General features: G+C 38.7%; 1 protein-coding gene and 1 non-coding gene across 2 annotated transcripts in view; both read right to left on the minus strand.

Annotated features, from left to right (window-relative positions):
• Dyb (Dystrobrevin) overlaps nucleotides 1-27,682 on the minus strand; it is a 322,401-nt gene that overhangs the window by 43,755 nt on the left and 250,964 nt on the right. Inside the window, exon 15 of the mRNA XM_067149300.2 lies at nucleotides 5,287-5,334. Within this exon, the coding sequence (XP_067005401.1) occupies nucleotides 5,287-5,334 (48 nt within the window). The remainder of the gene's footprint in view (nucleotides 1-5,286; nucleotides 5,335-27,682) is intronic.
• TRNAS-CGA (transfer RNA serine (anticodon CGA)) lies at nucleotides 13,580-13,656 on the minus strand. The gene has a single exon. It is a non-coding gene; the product is annotated as a tRNA-Ser (tRNA).

A 27,682-nucleotide genomic window follows, 5' to 3' on the forward strand; every position in this document is an offset into this window, starting at 1 on the left:
CTGCAGATCAATGATGACTGAGTGATTGATTGTTTGATTGATTTACTTTTTTGTGTGGGGTACTTAAAGTCATTGGTGTATGTGACTGCTGTGGAGGATGAAGCAACAATTCATAGATGGAAGTACAGTGACGGCTTCTCAAATGATACATACTACACCAGACATTTCTGAGCATGTTCACAAAGCAATGCAATGACCAGAAGTATGGCAGAGGTGGACATTTCAAACATTTCTTCTAGGATAATCACAGAATGCATTATTAAGGGAAATTAAAATTAAATTCTAGCAAATAACATCCCAGTTTACAACAACACTTGAGAGTCTTATATCTCAGTAATTACAAATTTCTGGACCTATGTTAATATATACTTTTCGTCTCCTCTACATAAGAGGAACTTGACCCAGTAATTTTGACGTGTTGGTGAGTCTCTAACCTTGGCAATGCCCACATAATTCTAAAAAAAAAAAAAAAAAGACGTAAGATTAATACGATTTACTTTTCGAAATAACATATTTTATGCTAGTGTGCATATACTCAAGTTTTACCAGTATTTCATACAATTTCACCATGTAATGACAGTTATTTCAATAACACCTTGGTAACCATTAACATTCAGTTGCTGCTTTTAATCTGAAGTTGGTTCACTCGTTGAACATCACTGCTCTATAGCCTTCCCAGGAGCGGAACAAGAGAAAAGTAAGATAGAATACTTGAAACATACGCTAGTATAGCCTTGCAGAAATGAAGGAAAAAGCCATACAGAAAATAATGCAGCTGAAAAGATGATTAAATAAAACAAGAACAATGTACAAAATCACTCAGGTAAGTATCAGAATCAGAGGAAAACTCTTTAATTAACAAAGTGCATGCACTACCACAGATGAAGATTTGTGAAGAGAACAGAACCGTGAATGTCATGCGGTAAGATTACAGTGAGCTCACAGCTTGTCTCTTCCCCTTCCTTCTCGTGCTACTGACTGACTGCAGGGGACCAAACTGGACTGCCAATGAGTTTCCTGTTTTCATCTATTATTGAGCTTTATTAATTAATTAATTAATTAATTCACAAAGTACGTGTAATGTATGTTAACTCTGATAATAATACCTAACAAACAAGTATCAAGAACTCCCACGTGAGAGACGGGTTAGCCTACAAGCTGTAGATTATAGCCACAGCATTCCCGGCTTGTCCTGATACAGGATGTAGTCAAACATAAATCACAATTGTCATGCACACAAACAGGATATGCTTGACTAACAAAACAACATACCATCACACCTGTTTCTAACACATTAAACTAAAATGCTAGTGACAAGCTGGCTTCAGATCATCTATAACAAGTATGATGAACTTGCGAAATCAATTTCAGACTAATGCTATGGCATCCCCGGTAAGCAACATACATAGTCTTCACTTGGACTACATGAGAAGTGGGTGAGGGTAAGCTATTCAAGGTTGGGACAGTCTAAAGAAGAAAGTCCAACAACTACAACTACCTGCCATCAATACTGGCATGCTCAATGGATGAAGCCACGAACAGGCAGATTCTTTGAAAAACTGATAACACATGTGCCTAGGAAACAAAACGGAAGGGCACAAAGACCAAAGATATCGTGATGGATACAAACTCCAACATGACATGGCAGTCATAGTCAGCCAGAAGTTGCAAGAACACTTGGTTAATATCAGTTATGGTACTGCCTATCTCATATGAGTAGGGATCAAGTTGTTTCATGTTATGTGCCCCATGCTGGGTGTGCTGAGGCAGAGGAGGAGTTGTTTTGGAATAGCCTAGATGGTAATCTGCAATCAACTGCCTTTGAGGAGTACCTGCTTCTTGGTGGATATTTGAATGGCCATGTTGGCACCAAACTGGATGGATATGACTGGTGTCATCATGGTTAGGGTTTTGAAAATCATAATGAGAATGACTACCATATCCTCAGTTGTGCTGAGGCTCATGACTAATTTGTCACTAACACATTTTTCAAGAAGTCTACTTCTCATCTTGTCACTTACACCAGTAGTGGGCAATCAACCCAGACTGAAGAGGTGACTTTGGGTTGGACATGAATATCGAGGGGATTCCAGCAGAAGTTAATGCCTCACAGCACTGCATCTTCACATAAATCTATGCCAGCGTGTCTGCCTGGCAGGTCCAGAGAAGATCAAGTAGTGGCAACTGCCAGAAATGGGAACTCAGCTGCTACAACTCTCATCTCCTAGACTTCTGCTATTGATGACCAGTCTGTCTACGATCTCTGGGTTAGTGTAATTATGTTGATTCATGGTCTGGTCAGAGAGACTCTAGGAGTGACTAAACCTGGGCACCCGTTAATTGACAAGCAAGTATAGTGGAGGACTGAAGTTGAACAATCTTGCCACAGGAGGTTGTGAACGTGCAGCCACCCATGGCCGATGTAAAGACGCCCCACGAGGGAGTAGTCATTTTGCTTCAAAACTCAGCATGCAGTTACATCTCAAGCAGATAGCCGAATTATTAGCATATCAACAAGATTTGTTGAATAAACTTGCCACTAGAGGTTGTGAACTAACTGCCCTCCATGGCCTATGTAAAGAATAAAGCAATGCTGGGGCTGTACCTTAATTAAGGCCATGGCTGCTTCCTTCCCATTCCTAAGCCTTTCCTGTCCCATCGTCGCCATAAGACCTATCTGTGTCGGTGCAACGTAAAGCAACTAGCAACCAAAAGAATAAAGCTTGTCGACTACTTAACGTACCTCTATGATGCACTCGAAGAGATTTTTCACCCGTTATCACAGTTTGAGAGAGGGTATAATATCGGAAAGCACGAGACTGGATGCTCGTATCGATGAGTCGCCTGTCACCTAGACCATTCTGACTAGACTCTTAGGACAAGCTGGGACTAATGAATGGATGAGGGCATGTACACATGGCAGCTGGGTGCAGGATGTCCTCAACTGACCACCAGGTGAGAGGATCAGAGATCCTCTGACAAACACAAGCAGATAAACCGTTACGGTGTCCACCATCCAGGCACATGTTGTACCATTGTTACAGGCTTCTGTGTCTGCTTGAACCTTTTCCAGGCACTTGGTTGAAGGAAATTTAGTCTCAAGGCATTCATTATATGTCCTGCCATTGATACCAACCCACCATTGTCTCCATTTACAATGGTGTCGTAAACGACAAACTATGACTGGTACGGACAGGAACCGGGTTGTTTTTAGAGATGAATCCAGATTCTCTTTGTGCACTGACAACAGTGGTGTTCATGTCTGGAGGTCTCATGGTGAGCGTCTCAAGCTTGTCTTTGTGTGGTGCGACACACTGCTGGTGTGCTGGTCCATCGCATACAACAGCCCGTTACCCCTAGTCGAGTTACGAAGGACACTGACAGCATAGCGATATGTGCAGGGCATACTACAGCCACATGTGTTGCACTTCATGACAGGACTTCTAACGGGCTATTTCCAGCAGGATAATGCTCAGCTACATAAAGCAAGGGCACCACAGGAATACCTCCTCAAAATTGCGATATTTTCGTGGCTTAGCCGATCACCAGATTTATCGCCCATCAAACATGCCAGCAACCCCCTGGGGTGCCAGCTTGAGCAGCCTAGTAGTTTAAATAATCTAGAGAAGCAGTTGCGGCAAATATGGACAGGTATGCTGCATGATACCATATAAACGAGGGAGTCGGCCATGCGGTTAAGGGCATGCAGCTGTGAACTTGGATTTGGGAGATAGTGGGTTCAAACTCCGGGGCTGTACCTTAATTACGACCATGCCCACTTCCTTCCGACTTCTAGATCTTTCCTACTCTATTGTCGCCATAACACTTATCTGTGTCGGTGAGACAAAGCCAATTGGAAAAGATAAAACACATGAAACTTGAATGTCTTCTTGCATGCTCTGAACACATTGTGTGTCCAAGAGCTACAGAGTACTAGAGTCTCACTTCAACTACTCAATTTTCCAAAAAAAGATATCCTTTTGTCTTGTTATTGTAATTACAAACTGTAAGCAATGAGTTTCAATCAAAAACATGTATGGACAAATTGATCACAATGAAAGGTTGGGAAGGTCCAGCTATTCAATACAATTAGTTTGATGATTCTATATTTTATTAATAATGGTACTAGTTTTAACCTCTTTACTTAGGTCATCTTCAGTCATATATATCAGAACGGAAACAATATCAAGGCACAAACAGTCACCAAATATAAAACTAAACTTGGCATGTCTTAAATTTGTTGACAAAGGAACATGTTCAGAAGCACATTAAGTCTTAAGTAGTTGATGTTGATCTGATGAAAGGATCCATCTGTCAGTGATTACTCTATACAGAAGGATAGAGATGTTTTTAGCGGAAAGCTTGGAAAGTCTCATCTGTATGAGCACAAATATCAGATCACTGATCACTCAAGTTCTGTGGGATCGTGGTATCCTAAAAAATGCCAGTGCAGTAATAACTAGTGGGAAGGTATGGGATGTGATTGAAGTGGGTGAAGAAGTCCTTTTCAGAGTGCCCCATTTGTCAAACGCTGATCAGAAGATGATGAATACATTTTTTCAGCTATATCAGGGTCTATATACTGAGGATAGTAGAATTGGCAAGTGTGTGTATCAGCTTTTAACCTCTGACAATGCAGTACTTGGGAAATATAATAACTGTAGTCTCGCAGATATGAGTGATATGGTCTGCACTTTGGATGAACATATTATCAATTCATTGGTAAGCATTTTTTGTTAAGACATATATAAGTAAATAATTAAAAATAAGTAAGTAAATAAATAAATAAAGAATTAAATTATGCACCCTAATCCATTATTCAACTGGGATACTTAATGTTGTAGTACAAGAATATTTCACAGAAACTTCATAAAAGAATCATTATCTTAAGTTGTTAATTGCAACTTATGGTATGGTTTGAATATTTGAGTATAACATTCACAGAACTATTCCTGTATTCCATGACATTTTCTATGGTTTTCAAGATAGTTGTACTGATTTCATACATACTGCATCTACTTTTCAGAATTGTTGTTTAGGATGAAGGAAAATGTGAAACAGGTCTACAGCTTCGGTTATTTCTAGAGTTGCTGGACCACTCTGGTTCACTTTACATTTTGGTTGGGGTTTAAGACTGGTTGCCCTTCCCTGAATGAAGTAAAATAGGATACAGCTAACATTACATCGACAGTTCAGCTTGGTCAACCCAGAATTTATAATATGTTTTAAATATTCAGTTTAAAAAAAGGTGTTATCAAAAGCAGAGTATAGTTAATGTGGACGTACCTAGAGGCTTTCTGATGTTGTCGTCACCCTCCTCTTGGTCAGAGCCCTCTGAAAGAAGATCCAGTCACGATTGTAGGCACAAACACTAACACTAGACTAGTCTATATCACTGGAGCATCAAACATACACTACGACACATTCACATACACTAACACATGCAAGTGGTATGGCTACCTGCCTATCAAACAATGGGTTAACATATCAAATGAATGCATTTCATTAGGAAATCAGACAATAGGAATACATATATACAAGCTAGGGTATTGGAAGAGAACAATGGACTTAACATTGATGCACCAAAATAATTGCTTCTCACTCTGATCTGCTCTTGATGACCTAGAAGTCATTTCTTTACAATGCCACAAAAAATAAGAATATGCAACACACAGCAGAAAAGAAATTAAGTGCTATTGAATAATACAACAATAAATTTGTGGAATATTATGTTGCAAAATGGTATTTAATGAACCTGACAATATTCTTTCTCACCTAAGGAAGATGTCTGATGCAGAAATCTACGTACATTAAGAGCAAATACAATAGAACTCCTGTTAAATGGAATAAAAGGGGGAAAAGAGATTTCAAATAGATAATATTAATAATAATAATAATAATAATAATAATAATAATAATAATAATAATAATAATGATGTCATTTTTAGAGCTTTTATGTGAAAGTAAACAAAGACAATACATATACAATGTTAAACTACTATACTCCCTTCTCTCTCTGTTGCGTGAACCATAAAAACACAACCTCATTTACTTTCTCATTTTGAGGGGCTTTCATTACTTTCTTGTTAGGTATTTCGGCTGCCACAGTATGCAAAATCTCACCACTGTTAGTTCTTTTAACTGCTGCTACTTTTTCTTCTCTTGTTATCATGACCCGTTTCTGCTTTGTAGACATGATAAATAAAAACTTGTCTCAAAAAAAGGTACAATCACCACTATGTGGTCAGTACAATTTGCTTTACATAGCACTGACACATATAAGTCTTATGGTGATTATGGGATAGGAAAGGGCCCAGGGTAGGAAGGAAGAGATCATGACCTTAATTAAGGTATAGCCCCAGCATTTGCCTGGTGTGAAAAAGGGAAATTGCCGACAGTGGGTTTTGAACCCACTAACTAACAAATGCAAGCTGATAGCTACATGACCCAAACTGTGCAGCCACTTGCTTGGTGTGCAGACAGTTACAAGAGCACTAATGAAAGAGCCAAAACAAACCGAGTGGCAAGAGAGAGAAGGGAAGAAGGCAGTCAAGGTCAGAGTCCACACATTCTGTTACTCATACCCTTTGTTATAACATAGCATAGCAAACAATGGAACTAATGAAAGAGCTAAAACAAACTGAGTTGTCAACAGAGAAGGGAAGAAGGCAGTCAAGGTCAGAGTCCACGCATTCAGTTACTCATGCCCCTTTGTTATAACATAACAGATAATTTCTTTAATTTGCCTTAACCGAAAACAATTCCCGGTGGTTTTAGTTAAACAGTATTTTGAATAAAAGTGTTCCAGGTAACAGAGGTTCTACTATATTAAACAAAAAGGCATTTTCAACATCGTAGCTCAGACGTGTGGCTACCATAGAGTGCTGCACTAAGTCTAGCACAGCTTCTACTAACTTGTCCCAGGCTCCACCCAGCTTTCATATTCGATGAACTCTAGTTCTCACCTTACACTATTGTTTTCTTTTCTTCCCAGCCTTTTTCCCCAGTTGCTTGGGGCCACTACCAGATGATGATTATAGCCGCATGTCATTTCTGATGTGGAGGGTTGTATTCATTATTGTGTGTTTCTATGGTGATTAGTAGTGTGATGTATATAAATGAAGATGTGTGTTAACCCATTAACTGCCATGATCCCCAATTGGGGGTTTCTTCTTTCCTTGGAGATTCTGTTTCTATGTTTAGATTGGTAACAATGATTACGTGTTGACATTGTTCTACAGACATTTTTGAAGCTATTGGTTGAAGTGTTTGTTCATTGTTGCCAAGGCTGTGGGTTGTAGTGCGTGATTTCTGTGATGTGGCATGGTATTCAGAAGTTCCAACACTTGCGAATTTTCAAATATCAGTAAGTCATGTTATAATATTTTATTTACAAATTCAAATCAACTGAATTTAATGTTTAATGCTTTCAGAAGATATAGAACACCCTTTCACCTTCATGGTTATTTTCATTTAGCATTTGAGGCTTCTGAAAGCTTGATCCCCATTTGGGGTTCATGGCAGATACCATGTAAGTTTTTGTTTTATTTTTTTCAGATCGTAATGAATCGCTATAGTGCAGTTTGTCTTAGAGAAATCGAGGAAATAGTCAATGATCCAAACTTTATGGTTCGTGATGTCCATGAAAATGACTGTGATGTAAATGATACTATTGATATTGTTGAGCTACCACCGGATCACGTAGACAATATTTCTGACTGTGAGGACATTGACGAAACTGAACTAGAAGATACGGTCCCAACTGATGTACCGGGAAGATTGGAAGTGCATACTTGCCAAGAACGGGACTGCGAAGGAACTGTGCAACCTGAAGTGGAAGATGCAAACTCCGCAAGAAAAAAGTTAGGTCTAATATCACTTCTAAGTGGATAAGGGAAGACGCAACCTACAGTAAATCATATCCTGACTCTCGAGAAATTGAGCAGCGGAAAGTCAGTTTGACAACAGCTCTAAAAGGAAAGACTGCTGTTGGATGTTTCGAAGAATTCTTTGATGAAACAGTACTGATTGAGATTGATTGTTAGTGAAAGCATTCGGTATGCCTCCCAGAACAATAATCACAGCTTCCAACTATCGCCAGAATGTATCAAAAAGTTCATAGGGATTCTGCTATTCACTGGATATCACACCTCCCTCAAGAGCAGCTGTATTGGAATGAAGATGAGGATTTTGACGTATTAATTGTGCGGAAATGTATGAGTCGCAACCGATATCTTGAAATCAAATGCCACCTTCACTTCAATGACAACTCACTTCTGGATAGCATCCCGGGATCTGAGAGAGACAAACTTTTCAAAATTCGTCCCTTATTGGATTTGCTAAATAAGAATTTCATGAAATTTGGCGTTTTCTCTGAAAGCCTGAGTATCGATGAGCAAATGATACGATACTACGGGCATCACTACTTGAAGCAATTCATCCGTGGAAAGCCAGTGCGATTCGGTTTCAAGCAATGGGCCATATGCTGTTCCCAAAGTGGATACTGTTATCAGATGTCTGTGTACAAAGGAAAAACAAATGACACAAATGATGTATCACTTCTAGGACTTGGTGCTTCAGTGATACTGAAAATGATTTCCATACTACAGTCTCCACAGGTTGACAAAGTCTATTTTGATAACTTTTTTACAAGTTTCCATCTGATGAAAACACTAACAGAAATGGGAGTGAGAGCGACAGGGACCGTACGAATGAATAGAATGAACAAATGCCCTATTGAAAGTGAGAAGAACGTGATGAAGGAAGAAAGAGGAACCCATGACTACAGGTTTGATAGCAACAATGAGATCTTGGCCGTGATATGGAAAGATAACAGCTGCGTGAAGATGCTATCAAACCACGAGAAAATACAGCCAATAAACTTTGTCAAAAGATGGAGCAAGGGCCAGAAAAAAGAAATACAAGTCCCTCAACCCAACTTGGGTGGAAAGTACAACAAACATATGGGGGGCATCGATAAGCTCCATTGGAATGTACAGAAATACCGGGTCAGAATACGAGGGAAGAAATGGTATTTTCCATTACTAACTAATGCACTTGATGTGGCATTAGTCAATGCCCACGCAATTTACTGTCTTACAAATGGGCATATATCACTGCTTCAGTTCAGAAGGATGGTGGCAAGATCATATCTAGCCGAGTCATCGGCCATTTCAGATCCGAAGCGGGCTGGTCGTCCGTCATACCCTAAGCCATCTACGTCACGTGTTCCAATCGACATCAGAACCTCCGGGAGGGGACACATGATCGAACGTACGGGCATGGGCAAGCAAAGAAAATGTGGAGTGTGCCAGAAGAATGTAAGGAAGCAGTGTTGTGTGTGCAATGTGGGACTGCACGCAGAATGCTTTGCAAATTGGCACAAGAACTGAAGATGTGAAACACGCAGTGACATCTGCCAATCGAAACCTAGATCTCCGGGAATGGCTACACGATTAAACATATGGACATGAAAAGACAAAAAGCATGTAGTCTGCAAGATAAATTCATATAAACAATGTTGCGTGTGTAATGAAAGACTGCATGAAAAAAAATATCATGAAATGTAAAACTAAGTGTTATCAACCATGATCCCCATTTGGGGATCGATATAAATAAATCGATTACTCTAAAGGAATTACTTTTTAAAAAAATATATTTTTCATTTCTCAGTCCTAGAACTGATCATAGTACCCAGAATATACTAAAATATTGATTTAAAAAATTTGGTAGTTAATGGGTTAAGATGAACACAAACACTCAGCCCCAGAAACAAATACACCCAAAACCTCCTACCCAGCCGGAAATCTAATCTGATATCCTCTGAACTGAAGGCTGACAATTCAGCCAAGAGCCACATTTCTCTTCTCACCCAATTAGTATTAGCTTATAATGACCTCTTTCCTTGAGGATTCAGAAATATTCATTTTTCATTAATAATGGAGTGGCCTCCAAAGAGGTCTGGTTCAAGTCTTTTGAGTTGATGTCGTATAGGCAACCTGCACGTCCATGAAAATGAGGCTCTACCTATGATGATTCTAATGATGAAGACACTGTACACACCCAGCCCCCGAGCCATTGGAATTAACCAATTAAGGTTAAAATCCAACCAGGAATTGAACCCGGGACCCCTCAGACCAAAGGCCAACGTGCTAACCATTTAGCCATGCAGCGAGACATTTTTTCATTAATATGGTAGATAATGTCCTATTAAGATCTTAAAGAAAACCAACCATGTTATTCTGAAAGAAATCTCAGTCATAAAAAAATTAGAATGTTTAGTGGACAGATTAATTTTTAAATTGCTTTCCTCATACAAAGAGAGTATTAGGTCAGCTTTACTTTAAATATATGCCCCTCACATAATATCTAATAACTTTAATGGAATAATGTTTACAGGAGCCATCATAATTTCTTTTAAATACAGTTATTACATTTAGTAAGAAATAATTAGAAAAGCACTTCAAAAAATAATGTATTGAGAGTTTGCATAGATAAATTTATTTTACAAGCAGATACAGGGTTACAACAGTAGTCATAGTCACCATTCTTATCCCAGCATTTGTTCCAAAGGTACATCAAGGCATCGATGCTGACATGGAAGAAATCTGTATCCAGTCCCTGAAGCCACATCATGATGGCACGAACGATCGCATTTTTACTGAATTGCTTACTATCCAGGTCCTTCTCCAATGGTCCAAAGAGATGGAAATCACTGGGTGCCAGGTTAGGGCTGTTCGAAGGATAGTCCAGTACCTCAACAATTTGGTCATGCTCTTGGTTGTGTGTGGTCTGGAGGTGTCGTATAGTAACACGATGCCTCGATATAAGTTCAGGTCGTTTATTGCAAATTGTTACCCACACACTCCAGTGTGTCACAGTAACTGTCACTGTCGCTCCCCTGGTGAGGAAATCAACCCTCAACCATGCTCTCAACAGCCCCAATCTGGCACTAAATGATTTACATCTCTTTGGACCATTCAAGGAGCACCGGGGTGGTAAATGATTCAATGATAATGTGGCCGTTCTGCATGGCGTCATGGCATGGCTTCAGGGACTGGACACAGATTTCTTCCAAGCTGGCACTGAACCCTTTGTGTATTGAAGGAACAAGTGCTTGGACAAGAATGGTAAATATGTTGAATAGTAAAATTGATTAGTGCCCTACTATTACGAAATCCTTATAACTGCCTGTAAAATACAGTTTTTCTATGCAAGCTTTTGTTACCTTATATGAGGGGCATACTATATTGTTTTACACTTTATTTTTTGTACGTCCGGGTACGGTTCACATTTCACTTTTGAAGGTGGTGACGTGTAACTAGTGTCTTGTTCCACCATTTGGTAGCAAGCAGCACACGCACAGGGGCCAACAAATGCACTTGTCATAGCCAATTCATAACAACACTGTCAGCGTAGGAGCAGACAACATGCAAAGCAACCATCAGGGACAGCGCTATATGACTTGGTTCCTATGGAAAGAAGGCTCGACAACTGCAGAAATTCATCGGTGGCAGTCTGTGGAGAATATGCACCATCATAGAAAACAGGGCGCACATCAGTGGACAAGGGAACCAGTTCTGGAAGGAATGTGACAGTGTCAACACCAACCAACATTGCCCGTGTCAAACAGGCCATCCAAGGAAACAGATGCATCGCATTTACAGAAATGGAGGTAGCCACAGGAATTAGTCAAAACACCCTGCAGCGGATCGTGCACGGCCACTTACAGTTGGGGAAGGTGTCATCGACGTGGTGCCTAGACTTTTGTCTGCAGATGACAAGCAGAGGCATGTGGACGTGTGCAGAGAACTTTTGCAACGCCATGATCAAAATTCAGCCGACTTCATAGCTAGGCTTGTGACTGGTGATGAGATATGGCTCCATTACCATGAGCCACAAATGAAACAACAATCGATGCAATGGAAGCAAAGGGGCAGTCCACCGCCAAAGAAATCTTGAACAGTGACATCAGTTGGCAAGCGAATGGCGACAGTGTTCTGGGACACAAAGGGCATCATCCTCATTGACTGGCTGGAATTTGGGGCCAAGATTAACGCCTTCCATTCACACTACGTGGCCAGGAAAATGGGCTAAAGGTGTACTTCTGCAACATGACAATGCCCGGCCACGCACTAGCCGAGAGACCATCGCTGCCATTGATCAAATGGGATTCGCGGTGCTGCCACACCCACCATACTCTCCCGACTTGGCACAAAGTGACTATCACCTGTTTGGAAACATGAAGAAACCTCTGCATGGTCACCATTTTGTGAATTTTGCAGAAATGGACACACCTGTCAAGGCATGGGTATGCAGCACTCTGAAAGAATGGTTTCAGGAAGGTCTGGACAGACTGACACATCAATGGCAAAAATGCATACAGTTACAAGGAGATCATGTTGAGAAGGTGGACTTAACAAATGATGTGTAATGTACTTCATTTGGATAGAAAAAAATAAAGTATAAAACAATATAGTACGTCCTTCATATTTTGAAACTACCTTGTACATTAATGATATGCTAGTCTCTACACCAACACAATAGGGTCATAAGGAAAGTATCTGCATTTGCAGTAAATGGTCCAAGTCAAAGAATTACTGATAATATGCCCATCATGACTTATAATCTGGAGAGTTACATCATATATAAAAGAGAAGTAAGTCAACTGCAAACTGTTGAAATGAAGTTCCTTAAATCAGCTGCACAGAAAACAAGGAAGGACAGAATTAGGAGTGATCAGATACGAAGAGACCTGCAGGTCAACCTGACCATGGAACAAAGGCTAAGTGTTGCAAGGATGAAGTGGCTAGGACATGTTAAGCGGATGCAGGTGACTCAAACACCAAGGAAGTATTTTGAAAACATCATTCCAGGACGAAGACTAATTTGATGCCCTAGAAAAAGGTGGTTAGATCAGATAAGAGAAGACCTAGAGAAGCGAGGAGAAACAAGGGATGCCCTAGAGAGAAAAAAAGCATACCAGGATCATAATAAATGGAGGCACATTGTTCTTAAACATCCTACCCAGCTCACTGGAAGGAATTCGTCATGATGATGATGATGATAGAAGTGAAGCTTCCACGGCGTATAGAATTTAGTTCTTTTTCTGGGTTGAACCGCGTTGTTGTTTTCTGTACATTCCATACAGTTTGCCAATGTTTTGAATACATTGCAGTATTCTTTGTCAAGGCGACTGAAATCCCCCTACTCGATCAGAGGTAATCAGTCTCCCAGGCAGCAATCACACTATGAGAGTGGTTCCTGACCTTGGCTTTACATATCCTACCCTCTCTGGCTGACGTAAGCCCTATGGCTGTCTCGTGAGAATTCTGGAACGTATGTGTCACAGCCAGGTAGTGGGACTTGCCCATGCTTTTATGTAATTAGAGGTTCGTCCTGCGTGTTTATGTTGAGCTTGGTATCTCTTAATCTATGTACAGTAGGCATCCAAGAACTGCTGATTTTATATCCTTCTTCAAACATTAAGGAAGTATTCGAAACACTTTCAACGTATTAGGTCGTGTTACGTACATGTAGTACGTGTTGAAGAGATGTTAAGTACAGAACAAAAATGGCCAGCCGGACACCAGTGGGATCCGAACCCACAACCTCCCGATTTCGCGTCGGTTGCTCTACCAATTGAGCTATGGTGGCCTAGGCCATCTTTGTTCTGTACTTAAGATCTCTTCAACACGTACTACATGTACGTAACACGACCTAATACGGTGAAAGTCTGTTTCGATTACAATGCGGTCGTGAAAATTCAATATTCATTGACATGCCCCACAACGGGCGACTTAAACGCACTCTACAGTGTGCTAGCAGCAGTGCCAGACCTGTAGCTCAGATCCTTTCAAACAGAACAAAGATGGTCTAGGTCACCATAGCTCAATTGGTAGAGCAACCGACGCGAAATCGGGAGGTTGTGGGTTCGGATCCCACTGGTGTCCGGCTGGCCATTTTTGTTCTGTACTTAACATCTCTTCAACACATACTACATGTACATAACACGACCTAATACGTTGAAAGTCTGTTTCGATTACAATGCGGTCGTGAAAATTCAATATTCATTAAGGAAGTATTTTGAAAAGATCGCTCCAGGACAAAGATCAATTGAACGCCCTAGAAAAGGGTGGTTAGATCAGATAAGAGAAGACCTAGAGAAGAGAGGAGAAACATGGGATGCCCTAGAGACAACAATATGTAGAAGAAGGATATAAAATCAGCAATTCTTGGATGCCTATCATACACAGATTAAGAGATACCGATCTCAACATAAACACGCAGGACAAACCTCTAAGTACATAACAGCGCAGGCAAGTCCCACAACCTGGCTGTGATACATACGTTCCGAGTCTAACCATCGTCGTCTTGGTCCCCTTCTACTCCTCTTACTCTCCACAACAGAGTCCTTTATTCTCCTAAGTAACCTATCCTCCTCCACTCGTCTCACATGACCCCACCACCGAAGCCGGTGTATTAAAATCTTAACAACAAATGTCCCACCTTTACAATACCATAATAGGGTATTTCAGTCGCCTTGACAAAGAATACTGCAACGTATTCAAAACATCGGCAAACTGTACAGATTGTACAGAAAACAACACAGTTCAACCTTAAGGGTTATAATTAAGGGTTATAAATTTCATGTTGTTGGAAAAGAACTAAATAATGACGATGATAATGATGAGTTTATACAAGGAGATATGAACTTCTAAATTAAACAAAAAGGGTAGAAAAATGAGTTCTCATACAATTTTCTTGATGTATTTTTAGGAATGCAAGATTTTTATAAATTATAAAAAAATATTTTTAGTCTCAACCTACAAAATAATTATGTGCTTGATTCCATCGATGAGACCTGAGACACTCCTGGTGTGTTTGAAGAATATCTCCACAATGAAAGTTATGGGGAAAGCTCAATGCTCCAATGTTATGTCTCCCAATTTTTTCAACTCAAATTTCACACATAATCACCCCATTCAAAGCAGAATTAGGCACAGGAGGATTGAATAACATTCAAAAGAGAGGGATGTTTCTTGCACTTGCCGCAACATCTAAAAATTACAACCTGAGGCTGAATCTGGTTGGGTTCTTGATATTCCAAACTTCACTGTTCACAGAAATGCTTGCAAGCTGCATTTTAACATTAAGTAGACTGTTCCACTTCTCTAAGGCAGAAGGGCATCTCGTGTCATTTACAAATGTCATTTCCACTTGTGGACATAACTTGCCACTCTCAATTCAGCAAACGCAGACAACAGGTTCTAGCACTTTCACAGGATAACAAAGAACTGGACAAAATTATCAACTAGCAGAGGAGAGCAGCCTATAAGGATGGGAATTTTTGAAAATCTCACAATCCCTCTCAAGCCAAAGTGAATCGTGTTGCGCTCTCTACAGACGCATGCATTCACTACAAGCTGTAAAAGTTTCTCTCTTGAAGCTCAGCACTTGAGCTGTTTTCAAAGATAACATTTACAATAAAAAATTAAATAGAACAAAGTCCAATCTTGAAACTCTTCAAAAAAACAAACAAAATATTATTTGCAACTGAATAAAACTTTTTATTCTTTGAGTTATAGGGGATGCCCAGTGAAAGCAGCAAAGTCATGCTTGTTTCACCCAGACGGATGTGGGTCTGATTCCTGCCAGGAAGTTGAAAAACTTAAGAAGTGAGATTTTTCACTTCTGGAGCGGCTCATGGTCCTGTGGTTCACTCAGCCCACATACAATATGAGTATCAGGTTTGTTACTGGGGGCAAAGGTGGTCAGATGCAGAGCTAACCACTCTACCACACTGAGTGCCGTGGTTACGTTAAGTGGAAGCCTTTACCTTCAACTTCTACAAAGGCCTCCAAGGACTCACTTTCTCCTATTTTATTCTTATAAATTATAACGAATGATTTTCAGAAAAAGGAATGAGGAAGAACAGAACCTAGTTTAAGCTGCAAATGCAACCTGCAAAGTAAAAGAGCTACTAGCCAATATCTGACTGCCTTGAAATATCTCATACCTCTTCAAATGGCAAAACGATTCTAAGTACAGTATTTAGATTGATGCTTTCACTGCCTATATTAATAGACATGATTCTCTTTTGGGATATTGTCAGGTCAAAGAAATAAACAGTAGAAATTATGTTTCATGAAGACTTTGCTCTACATCCTCAGAAAAGAAACACATCCGTCTACAACTAAAAGCCTGAAGTAATTTTGCTTCCAATAATACACCGGGAAGAAATCATAAGCTATGATTTTCATAATGATCTGTACTGAAAGACAAATACAATTCAAACAGGAAAGAAAAGATTACACCTATTCAAGACACTTTTATTAATGTAAATGCTTCAAACATTATTATTTGTTAAATATTTACATTAATAAAACAGTAGGTTTTTAAAAGTATTTGCATTAATAAAAGTGTATTGAATAGGTGGAACCCTTTCTTTTTTTCTAATTGAATCGGGAAGGAATATTACATGATATGCATTTTCTGCGACTTCAGTCGAATATTCCTAGGTCCAGGACTTCATCTTAGCAGTCACAAGTACGTGCTACAATAATATTACATTCAATAACTAACACAAGTGTAATAGACTGATATAATTTGAAAACAATATTTTTTAACCCATGGGTAAATAATGCAAGTATCGAGCTTGAATCATTATTATTATTATTATTATTATTATTATTATTATTATTATTATTATTATTATATAATTCGCTGGGGCCATCAAGGACCACGTTGCATTTGACACTGAACTTGGCCTTCTTTAGAGCCCAAATTTCCCTCATTCTTTGTGAGTGGGCCTGCTTACGCTCCTCTGTCCAAGGGGCACCGTGTCTTCTCTTCGGTTACTCGTCTCGGTTTAGCCCGTTCGTCAATATTTTCTTGCGGAAGAGATCTCTGTTAAGGGCGTCTTCAGCTGAGATATGTAGCATTTGCAGGACTTCTTTGGTATTTCTAAACCAGGGAATTGTGGTTCTGGGGTTTGAATAAAAAAAGTGAAAGATTTCTTTAGTTGACTTTCTTCCGTCCATTCTTTTCACATGACCGTAAAATCGTGCCCGTCTTTTTCTGATTGTGTCGGTAATTTTCTGTATTTTGCTGTAGACTTCCTTGTTGGATCTCTTTTGATGGATTCCATTTCTGTACTTTGATCCCAAGATTCCTCTCACAATTTTGCGTTATCTTTTCTTTATTATTATTATTATTATTATTATTATGACTTGTGAGGTATGGCCATGAAGTGTTTACATCCATTTATTAGTATTAGTATTATTATTTACATAGTAAGGTATGGATGATCATATTATTTGTGAGGTTATGTCATGAAACATGTGCTGTATATATATATTAATATTAGTTTAGTTAATGTAAGAATCCGTAATTAATAGTATATAATATTTATTATTACCTGTCAGGGCCTAGTGCTTACAGTGCACTATGTCTTCTGGTATGGGCTAGAGCAATTTTGTTACTTTCATTGATCTGTCTCTGTCTTATCCTTGGCTTTGACAATATGAAAGTGACTAAGGTATGAGCGATGCTAGTAATGCCATTCCTTGTGCAGCCAGTCCCTGCAATGAATGGTGTGAAAATGTTGCTCATAGGGTCGGTTGATGCATGCATTTCAGTGGGCTTGGCAGACTGATATGTAAGAGCAACTTCTGGCTCGGTGAGGAAAGCAACGGGAAACTACCTCACTCCTCATTTCCCTAGTACGCCTCTTCAGTGATGCCTAGGCCATCTATGACAGCTGATGGCAGAGCTGTTGAGGATCCAACCAGCCTTAGGGCTGAAGACTGAACATACATACATATGATGTATAATCCACTACAATATTGTGCAATACACTGTCATATCCAGAATGTACGGCAAGAACTATGTAGAATCTTCCTTACATTGTAACTACGCTATTGGACATTCTGGAATTCATGGGAAGATATGTTGTGACATATCTTTCCAGAAGCCTGGCCAGGCACATATATAAAGAGGCGGTCTTGATGGTGGAGTGGAGTTATTGTTTAACAGGAGTTGTTTTGATGGGATGTGTGTAGAAGTCGTGTTTGAAATATGTGAATTGGTTTTGTTGAGTTGGTAGTTGACATGCCTCTGGTGCAGTCTCCTTCTTATGGTTCACGATAGACAGTTGTTCAAAATGGTGGTTTATTAATGTGTGTTTAATGTGCAAATAAGTTGTATGGTGGTTTATTGATGTGCGTTTAATAAGTTGTAAATAAATTAGTGTATGCAAGTGACAGCATTTGGTGTGAGTCTTTGTAAATAAATCACAACCTCCCGAGTGGATCAGTGGTGCAGTGTCAGTCCCCAGATCCCATGATAGCGGGCTCATACACAGTCAAAGTAGTCAGATTTGTGAAGGGCGAAAAAAAAGTCCAATCGACACTCCATGTCATATGATGTCAGCATGTAAAAGATCTCTGGTGACACTATGCTGTTTACCCAACAAAATTCATAAAAACTCAACCAAAAATGCTCAAGAGAGATTAAGTTTACTCTGCCATCTTCTAGGCACTGTGGGAGAAAGAACATCATAAATACTTGAAATGTTCACCTCTCTAATATAACGATTAGGGTTATTAGCTGCCATCTTCAGACGCCTGGGTTTGATTCCTAGTACTGCCAGAGAATTAAGAATGGCAGGAGGGCTGGTATGTGGTTAAAATGGTTTACATAGCTCACTTCCATTGGGTGTTTGCCTGACAAGAGCTACATGAGCTCAGGACTTTTTAATACTTGAAATGTCCAGCTCCATGGCTGAATGGTTAGCATCTTGGCCTTTGGTCAAAGGCATCCAAGATTCAATTCAACAATTTTAATTTCATTAAAACAAGGGTAATTCATTTCTTTACTGTAAAAATGAAATGAAACTGTCACTCTCAGATCTTATCTTCCCTGTATTTAGCCACTGCTACTGTTAATTTCTTTCTTGAGCACTCCAAGTTTACATCCACTCATATTCCAACATGAACTTGAGCCAGGTATAACAAATATGGGAAGTTATTTTTGTGGTACAATTCTGATTATATTAGTATTTGCACTGTTGTAAGGGAATCCACTTTGTGTTTATTAATTTTAAAATGTATTTTATACAATTTTCTTGCTTGAATTTTTTATTGTTTGGTTTATGTTTTTACTACAAGTGTTATCCTCATGTTATGTTTTTATGCCTGTATGTTTGATAGTTATCTTCTTTTCATTGTGTTTGTTAATTTTTTGACATATATACTGAATATATTAGTTATTAGCTGCCATCTTCAGACGCCTGGGTTTGATTCCTAGTACTGCCACAAAGGATGAAAATAGCCATCATGATCGCCAACATCCGAAACGGATAGGCACTGAGAGAAGAAGAAGAAGAAGAAGAATATTAGTTATTATGATTGCTACAATAAAGGTACCTAATAAAACGTTTTTAGGTTAATTTTATATAAATCTAGTGTTGGGATATTTTTTTTGCTATTATTTTTCTTGTATAGAATTCTTAGAAAAAGACATTAGGCGTTAGTGTTAGACAATTGTTCTTGGATATGCCGATACACATCGAATCGTCATCGGCCGCTACTCGTTTCTGAGAATACGTTTTTCTCCTGCAATTCTTCTTAAAGTTTGTTGGCTCTGTGGAGATGTTGCTGATGACTGATCATGCCAATCTTCGCATGAATCAAGCGGCCACACACGTCAAACCTAAAGGTGGGTGGAGGACGCAGTTGGATCTTACGTAGTTTCCGCTTTTCATGGGTCTCAATTTCTTGACTGTGATATGCCTGCTCAAAGAGTGAGACATCTTCTGCAGCAGCTTTGCGCCAAAGAACACGATTTTGTGCAGTTGTTGTCCAGATGTTGGCCTTTATGTTGGTGCTATTCATAGTCTTCTTAAGCTGGATACCGTTTTAAAGGAGCACTTTGAAGCCTTTTGCCATGACCAATCTCACTGTAGAGAAGTTTGTTTAGGCAGTCTGCTATCATTCATACGCTGAATGTGACCAACCCATCTAAACCGATGAGTGATAATGAAAGCTTCTATGCTGTTCATAAATGCCTTGTCAAGAACTGCCACATTACTTATGTAGTCATCCCATTTGATGTTCAAGATGGATCTAAGTTTCTGCTGATGAAAGCGTTCCAGTTTCTTTATGTCACAACAGTCAAGTGTCCATGTTTCACACCGATATAGTAATGTTATGACTACAGCTCGGTACACCATTAGTTTGGTATATATTTTGAGATCCGTATTCAAGAAAACTCGGTGGGAGAGGCGGCCGTAAGCTGCATAAGCAGAGCGTATTCTATTTGCCACATCCTTTTCTGAGTTGCAGAGTTTAGTTAGAATACTACCACGGTAGGTGAATTGATCTACTTGTTCAAGAGGTGTTCCTGCTATGGTGACATTTAGTTCAGGGACGGTGCCACCTGGTGCCGGCTGTGCAAGTACTTTAGTCTTATGTGTGTTGATGGTCAGACCAAATTGTTCATAAGCTTCCTTAAAACAGTTGATGGATGTTTGAAGCTCCTCAGGTGTATGGATAGGTGTTGCATTGTCATCAGCATATTGAAGCTCCATTCTGCGAGTATTTTGAGTCAATCTCTGAGAACAGAGCCTGGTTTGGTTAAACAGTCCACCATCATACCAAAACTTAATTTCCACACTTACATGGTCGATAGTAGAAGTCTCATGAAGCATGGCTGCCGAGTACAGGGTGAAGAGGGTGGGATAAGCACGCAGCCTTGCTTAAGCCCATTTGTGTTAGGGAATGCTTCTGATAGCTCATTCAGGTGAAGAACTCGTCCAACTATTCTATCATGAAGAGCCTGGATTAAGCCTACATTGAATATAGGCACGACATTCATATCCACCCACAGACTGAATGATCATCAGTATAAGTAATCCCCATCTATCAAGTGCCAACAGCTTCTTCAGAAAGTGGAGGTACAGGGCACTCATTTACTCTTGGGAAGAGAAATCATCCCTAAAGCCAGGCGAGCCAAATAACAAAGTCAATTATTATTTATTAAAAAGCTCAACAGCATAGAATACTGGAGCCAACAGGAAACTTGTGCAATAAAGATCCTCTGGATATTCCAAGGAATAGCAGCTCATGAGAAGAAACCCATACTAGAAGAACATAAGTCAAACAATGGCTAACAAGTCCTATTACAGCTAAACAGGTAACAGAGAAGCGTTACAAACCAATCTTTGGATTAAACACGGCAGACAAAGAAGAAGAAATGGACTAAATATAAAATGCACTTTCAACTAAACAAGATTAATGTAGGGAAAAAAAGAGAAGCAAATGATCTTTTATATAAAATAATTAAAGTAATGTATGAAGACATTCATATTAACCGAAACTTTGTTAATTTGACTCGCGTAGTGACGTGAGCAGCGTGGTGCGCCGGGGAATCGGTTACATGAGAATGGAGAGGGGTAGCCATGCGGCGCCCCACACATTCATGTCCGCTATTTCAGTATCGCTATGTGTGAGCAGAAAGTACCAGTGTCTCTTGTACAATGCGTTATAATTCGTTTTCTCGCCAACGAAGGTGTGAAATTGATTGACATTTGGAAAGACGTCAAGTACAGTTCGGTGAAGTTACTATGAGTAAAACCCAATCGTTTAATAGGGGTCCAGAAGTTTCAAATTGGTCGTGATAAAGCAGAAAATCAAAGTGATAAACAATGACCAGCATCAATGAAAACAACATTCAAGCCGTGCGTGAGCTTGTGAAAAGCAACTGTCTCATTACTGATGCCGAGATTCCATCAGAGGTGGGAATAAGTGTCGGATGTGTCCATATCAATGTATCAGACACACTTGGATACAGAAAAATATCGGCAAGGTAGATTCCACGTCTTCTCACTAAGGCACAAAAGAATGCACGTTATGACATGGGTAAATGACTTCTGCAGCAAACCATGTCTGCAGTCAGTGTCACAGAGAGATAGAAACCCTTGCACATGGCCTGGGATCCTGTCCATATGAAGAAGTTTTGCAGTATGCTACACATCATAAGATCTGGTCTTCAAAGTCTATGAAGAAATGCATGGCTTGGCAACAAATGGTAGTAGCAGGAGGACAAATATGCTTGCCATAAATGATAATTCTTCAGTAGGCTATATGACAAACCCAACAGTTTGCTTTGATAGTTACAGCAGCCAACCTGCTGACATCAACGCATAAAAAAAGCAAATTTATGAGCCAAACATCTCATACTACGAAAGGAAGGAATCTTAGTCAGTGACCTAATAGTGGGAGTGCATTGAATCATCTCTTGTCTTTTCATGGACTTTTGGTGAACTCTTTCCTAACAGATTGATGTCTTAAGAAAGATCACAGTGTTGGCCCTGAAAGGATTGATCTCTATCTTCAGGAATCACTGCTCCTGAGAAGCAACCACAACAACAATAACAACAACCTACGATGAACATTCAAAATGTTAACTAAATAAACATTTGTTAAGTATACTTTGCCTAATTGTCAATGCAGGAATATGGGAAGTATAGGGTGTATACTTCACCAGTTACCGTAATATGCTAAGAACTAGGACTGTTATTGTATCTACTAACTTTTTGTATTAGAATAACAAAAATACTTTGTTCCTTTCAATAATGTTCAATAATTATGGAATTTGACCTTTGGTTTAATAATTCACATAGTTTCTATTTATTTTTTTGTACTACTAGCATTTGTCTGTGGCTCTGCACAGGTAGAATTACTTCCAGTTCGATACTTATTTCAACCATCAGTAGCTCACGTCTAGTTTCCTGTGAGATGATGGCAGTGCTTTAGTGCTCCATGTGAACAGTATGTGAAGCTTGCATCAGGCAAGTTTACCTGGCAGAAGCAACACAGATGACAGTCCCTTGAGCAGACAACTGACAGAAATTCAAAAAAGTCTGAATCTTGTGACACCGAATTACCTTTCCCTCCCTTAAGTACGAGGAGTAAACCTCCAATCTTACCCCAACTCTTTAGCTGAACATAAAGAAGCTAAATGTACCATAGAAAAGCACGAGTGTTTTCTTGAACACTTGAATAAAAGTACATGTTGTAGCGTATATTACTGACCGTTATTAAATTCTCCTGCTTATTCTGTAATTCATTTTCTGAACATATTGGAGATTTTTACAATACTGGACCAAGTATTTTACCAACAATTTTTCAGACTCCATGCTAGATGTGCAAGCAGCTTGAATCACAAGTACAATTTTCTGGAAAACTGATTTAGTTACAAAGAAAATGCATATGAAAATTAATACTAAATTAAGTATGTAATTATTTTATTAAGAAAGAAGCCATTCTTTTTCAGTGTCGACCAGTTAACACAACTTCTAAGATTTTTCGGTCTGTCAAAACATGAAATATAACACTTAAAACAATATAACATACCCGTAACAAATAAAAAATTATAAGCAGAATGGCGTGTTTTGTTCTACAAGAATATCCTCACATTCTAAACTTATGCAATGTAAACAATATTGTACATATGGTTAAAAATGATTTCAAAGATCTGAGGATGTTCTTGTAGAACAAAACACATCATTCTGCTTTCTTTATTTTTTACAGGTGTGTTACAATGTTCTAAGTGGTATATTTTGCATTCTGACAGAGTGAAAACTTGTATTAAAAAATCATGTATTTTCACTCCTTTTGCTTGTAAGAATAACAGTTTACCAGTTATTTTGCATTTCATTGGAAAAATCATGAGACAAAACATAGAAAAGTAGTTTTTCCTAGGAAACTGCTATAGTTAGAATGAAAATAAACACAAATTTATTTTCATAGAAGACTGAATTTTAAGTAGACCTGGTAGGCTGCATGCTTCACTGAACAGGCTGCGTATTCTCTTTTAAGAGCTCCACACTCTCAAATTTTCCAACTTCAACTTTAAGAACTACCTGCTCTCCTGACAAGTGAGCATCATTTTATGGGTGTAATTGAAATAAGTGATACATCCAACAAGTGATACAAGAGACTATTCTAAGCAACCTATGTGAAGAAATTGTCAGCTATCTTTAAATTTAAATATTTAAAATTGAATGTTTTCAGGTTTTCAGTAAGTCTTGAGACAGAAGTGGCAAACTACAGTATATCTGCTGTAGCTGGAGATGTTGAGGCGAGGCAACATCGGTGATGGGAAATTTTCAAGTAATCCAAGCATGACTTAGCCAGTTGGCAGGGATGAGGTGGGTAGTGAGTCGGTTCATAAGAGAATAACAGTGCTAGTCTTGTAAAATCCTATTGCAAATCATCCACTTCATGGTCCGTATTGACAAATCAATCAATAAATCAAGCAGAGAAATTGTTCTACCTAATCGATACTTTTTGAAATTTATTTTGCCTTTGGCAAATTCATTTTACAAGCAGTACATGTTTTGTTTAGATTGACTAAAAATCATCAACTACACTTTTTGGTTTAGGTAGAAATTCATAAAAGTACAGAGACATATAATTCCATATGAATCTTAAAACAATAACATATTAAAAACTTTTTTAGGTTGGATCTTAAAAAACGTGAGAAGGGGTGACGGGGTGGGGTTAAGAACTTAGCTATGCCTATTTTGGTTAAAACTTATGGCTAGTAAATATTTCTAAAAATATGTTGTAACTGATAACTAGAAAATGTCTTTTGTTCTTTTTTGTGTTTCCATAACTTGGAATGTAGAATGTGAACTGTCTTCTTATAGCACTGTGTTTGAACTGGAAAAAACCTGGCTATGTCTTGTATGTTGAGGCCAATGATATTTGTGGTGGAATTCAATGTTATTCCAAGAATTCAAAAGTTTGTGCAACACCAGTTTGTGCACCGAATGGTTAGTTGGTTTGCGATACGACCTCGAATATAGGAACGTTGCTACCTTGGGAGTGGCCCTGCACTCGTAGCCTTGTGTCATTTTCTATCCATCTATAGTGTAATTGAAATAAGGTACATCCATCCAACAGGTGATAGAAGAGACTATTCTAAGCAACCTCTGTGAAGAAATTGTCAGCTATCTTTAAATTTAAATATCAAAAATGCAATGTTTTCAGGTTTTCAGTAAATCTTCAGACAGAAGCGGCAAACTACAGTATATACCTCCTCGCCCCTTCCCATGTTTTTAAAGATCTAACCTAACAAAGTTTTTAATATGTTAGAGATTGTTTTGAGATTCATATGGAATTATATGTCTCTGTACTTTTATGAATTTCTACTTGAATCAAAGTGTAGCTGATGATGTTTAGTCAATCTAAACAAAACATGAACTACTTGTAAATTAAATTTACCAAAGGCAGAATAATAAAAATAAAAAGGTATCGATTAGGTGGAACAATTTCTCTACTTGATTTATTGATTGTAAAATCTTTACATAAACAAAATCCTGCTGTTGTTATTATTGCTGCTGCAACCTTACATAAAGGACTGGGATATTTGGATTGGTAGTACTATGTAGCCCATCTATTAAGTGAGGAAATCATCAACTGACTGACTGACTGACTGACTGATCGTTTTACGGGACAAAATAATTTCAATAATCAGCCCCGGTGTGGAAGTATGTTTGAAAATGTATGGTAATGCTCTGTTACGCCTTGCTTCACCATGAATTAAAATCATATTACACATTTCATGTTTTGATAAAGTCATTTCGCCTGTACTCCAAGCTCATACCCGTCTGCAGCTCACAGTTCACTGACCTAGAACACTGCACAGCACTGGATGGGAAATCAACCATAGTTGTGTTGACATTTTGTTAACCCATCAGCATGGAGTACTGAGCAGGGCTCGTCATGTAGTGAGCATCGTGCATGGTGAAGTGATGAATACCTCTTGCTCAGTACAAGTGTGTATTATACTGTGATTTAGCAGTTACGATCAAAGCCGCTTGTGTTTTACTTAATTTCTTCATGAAGCGGAAGGTTTGAGCTTCTGAATTATATACCCCGATCCCTATTTTGATAGTGTTTTGTTTACTGAAATTAGAGTGATATTCCAAGGAATGTTTATCTCTGCCACTATGGGCAACCACTGCATTTGTCTGTCTAATGCTACTGTGCACACTTTGTGCATTATACCTTTCTTTCCTCTCGGGGAAGAGCCAGACTGTCAACATGATCATAACTTCTGTCTGTTCAGGGCTTTTTTGGGATGGTTTTTCCCCGATCTTCTTCCTTATAACTCGCTATCTTACGTTCCCTCTGGCGTGAGTGGAGATGGCTTCTACAAGCAAGTGCTGGTTATCGAGCTTAGAAATAGAGGATGTTTTAGGAGGACGGATGAGTGATTCTGAAGAAAGTTTGTTAGATTCAGATTGTTATTTGAGTGATGTTGATGATATCACCGTACGTGAAGTCTTTGTTTTGGAATTGGATATGATTGATAGTGCGCAGTATGGCAATGTGAATATCACTGCTAATAAATTTTGATGGGAGATCATTTCTAATTACACAAGTCAAATAGAACAGTTTATAGCAGGGGTTTTAAAATGGCGGCCCATAAGGGCTTTAAAAAAATATATATATTTTAAGAAATATGAAGAAAATATACAAAAAATATTTCATAGCTCGTTCAAAAATATATTAATTTGTGTACCCTTTATAGACCCAAGTCTGAACTAATTTATTCTTTAATATTATTTCCTGTTTTTAAGTATTCCCTTGGTCTGAACAGATTATTTTTTATTAAAAATATTAAAATCCAAACTTCAGCAGAAAATGAGCCCTCACAAATGCCAGAGCTAGGTCTTAACCATTATAAAAGTGGCTATGGGTTCCATATAAAATCTTGAACTCTATGCCAATTTTATACAACGTAGCATGCAATGAATACTAAGAAATACTTTAATTGCCATCGGTGTAAGAAGTGGTTTCAATTCTTCGCTCTTCTAACACTGGTAGTACTGGCTGGCATCGTGCTGCACACTTGTAGAAATTTTCAGGGAAGTACTCTTACAACTGTATATCATTGTTCCCTTCACATTACTTCCACTAAACTGACCTCCTTTAAGTTTTGTTTTGACTACATTGATTAATTTCAGTTTGTCTTTAGGTTTTTTCCTTCCTTTTTGTCATTTGTAAAATATTAATTCAAATGAAGTGAGCCGGGCTGAGAGGCTCAGACGGTTGAGGCTCTGGCCTTCTGAGCCCAACTTGGCAGGTTCGATCCCGGCTCAGTCCGGTGGTATTTGAAGGTGCTCAGATACGTCAGCCTTGTGTCTGTAAATTTTCTGGCACGTAAAAGAACTCCTGAGGGACTACATTCCGGCACCTTGGCGTCTCCAAAAACCGTAAAAGTAGTTAGTAGGACATAAAATCCAATAACATTATCACCATTAAATGAACTAACATTGTTGTGTGCTCTTCTTCCAAATTCAATTATCTTGGGTACAACAGTATTTGATTATTTTTAATTTTACTCTTTTATACAATATTGTAAAATAGTGTTTCAAATAATTAAAAGTATTAAACCTTCATTTCAATTCAACGGTATTTCTGTTCTATTTGTAGAATTATATGAAAATTAGTCTATTATTAAAGTGAGGCCCGCGATCATGCCTAAGGTTTCTAATATGGCCCTCGAGCCCTTACCAATTGGAAACCCCTGGTTTATAGGGAACCCAGGAACTCAAAATGAAGCAGTTTGGGAACATGATGGTGTGAAGGGGTTCTCCGCGTTGAGG

This window comes from Anabrus simplex, chromosome 6, assembly GCF_040414725.1.
Source record: "Anabrus simplex isolate iqAnaSimp1 chromosome 6, ASM4041472v1, whole genome shotgun sequence".
Taxonomy (NCBI): Eukaryota; Metazoa; Arthropoda; class Insecta; order Orthoptera; family Tettigoniidae; genus Anabrus; species Anabrus simplex.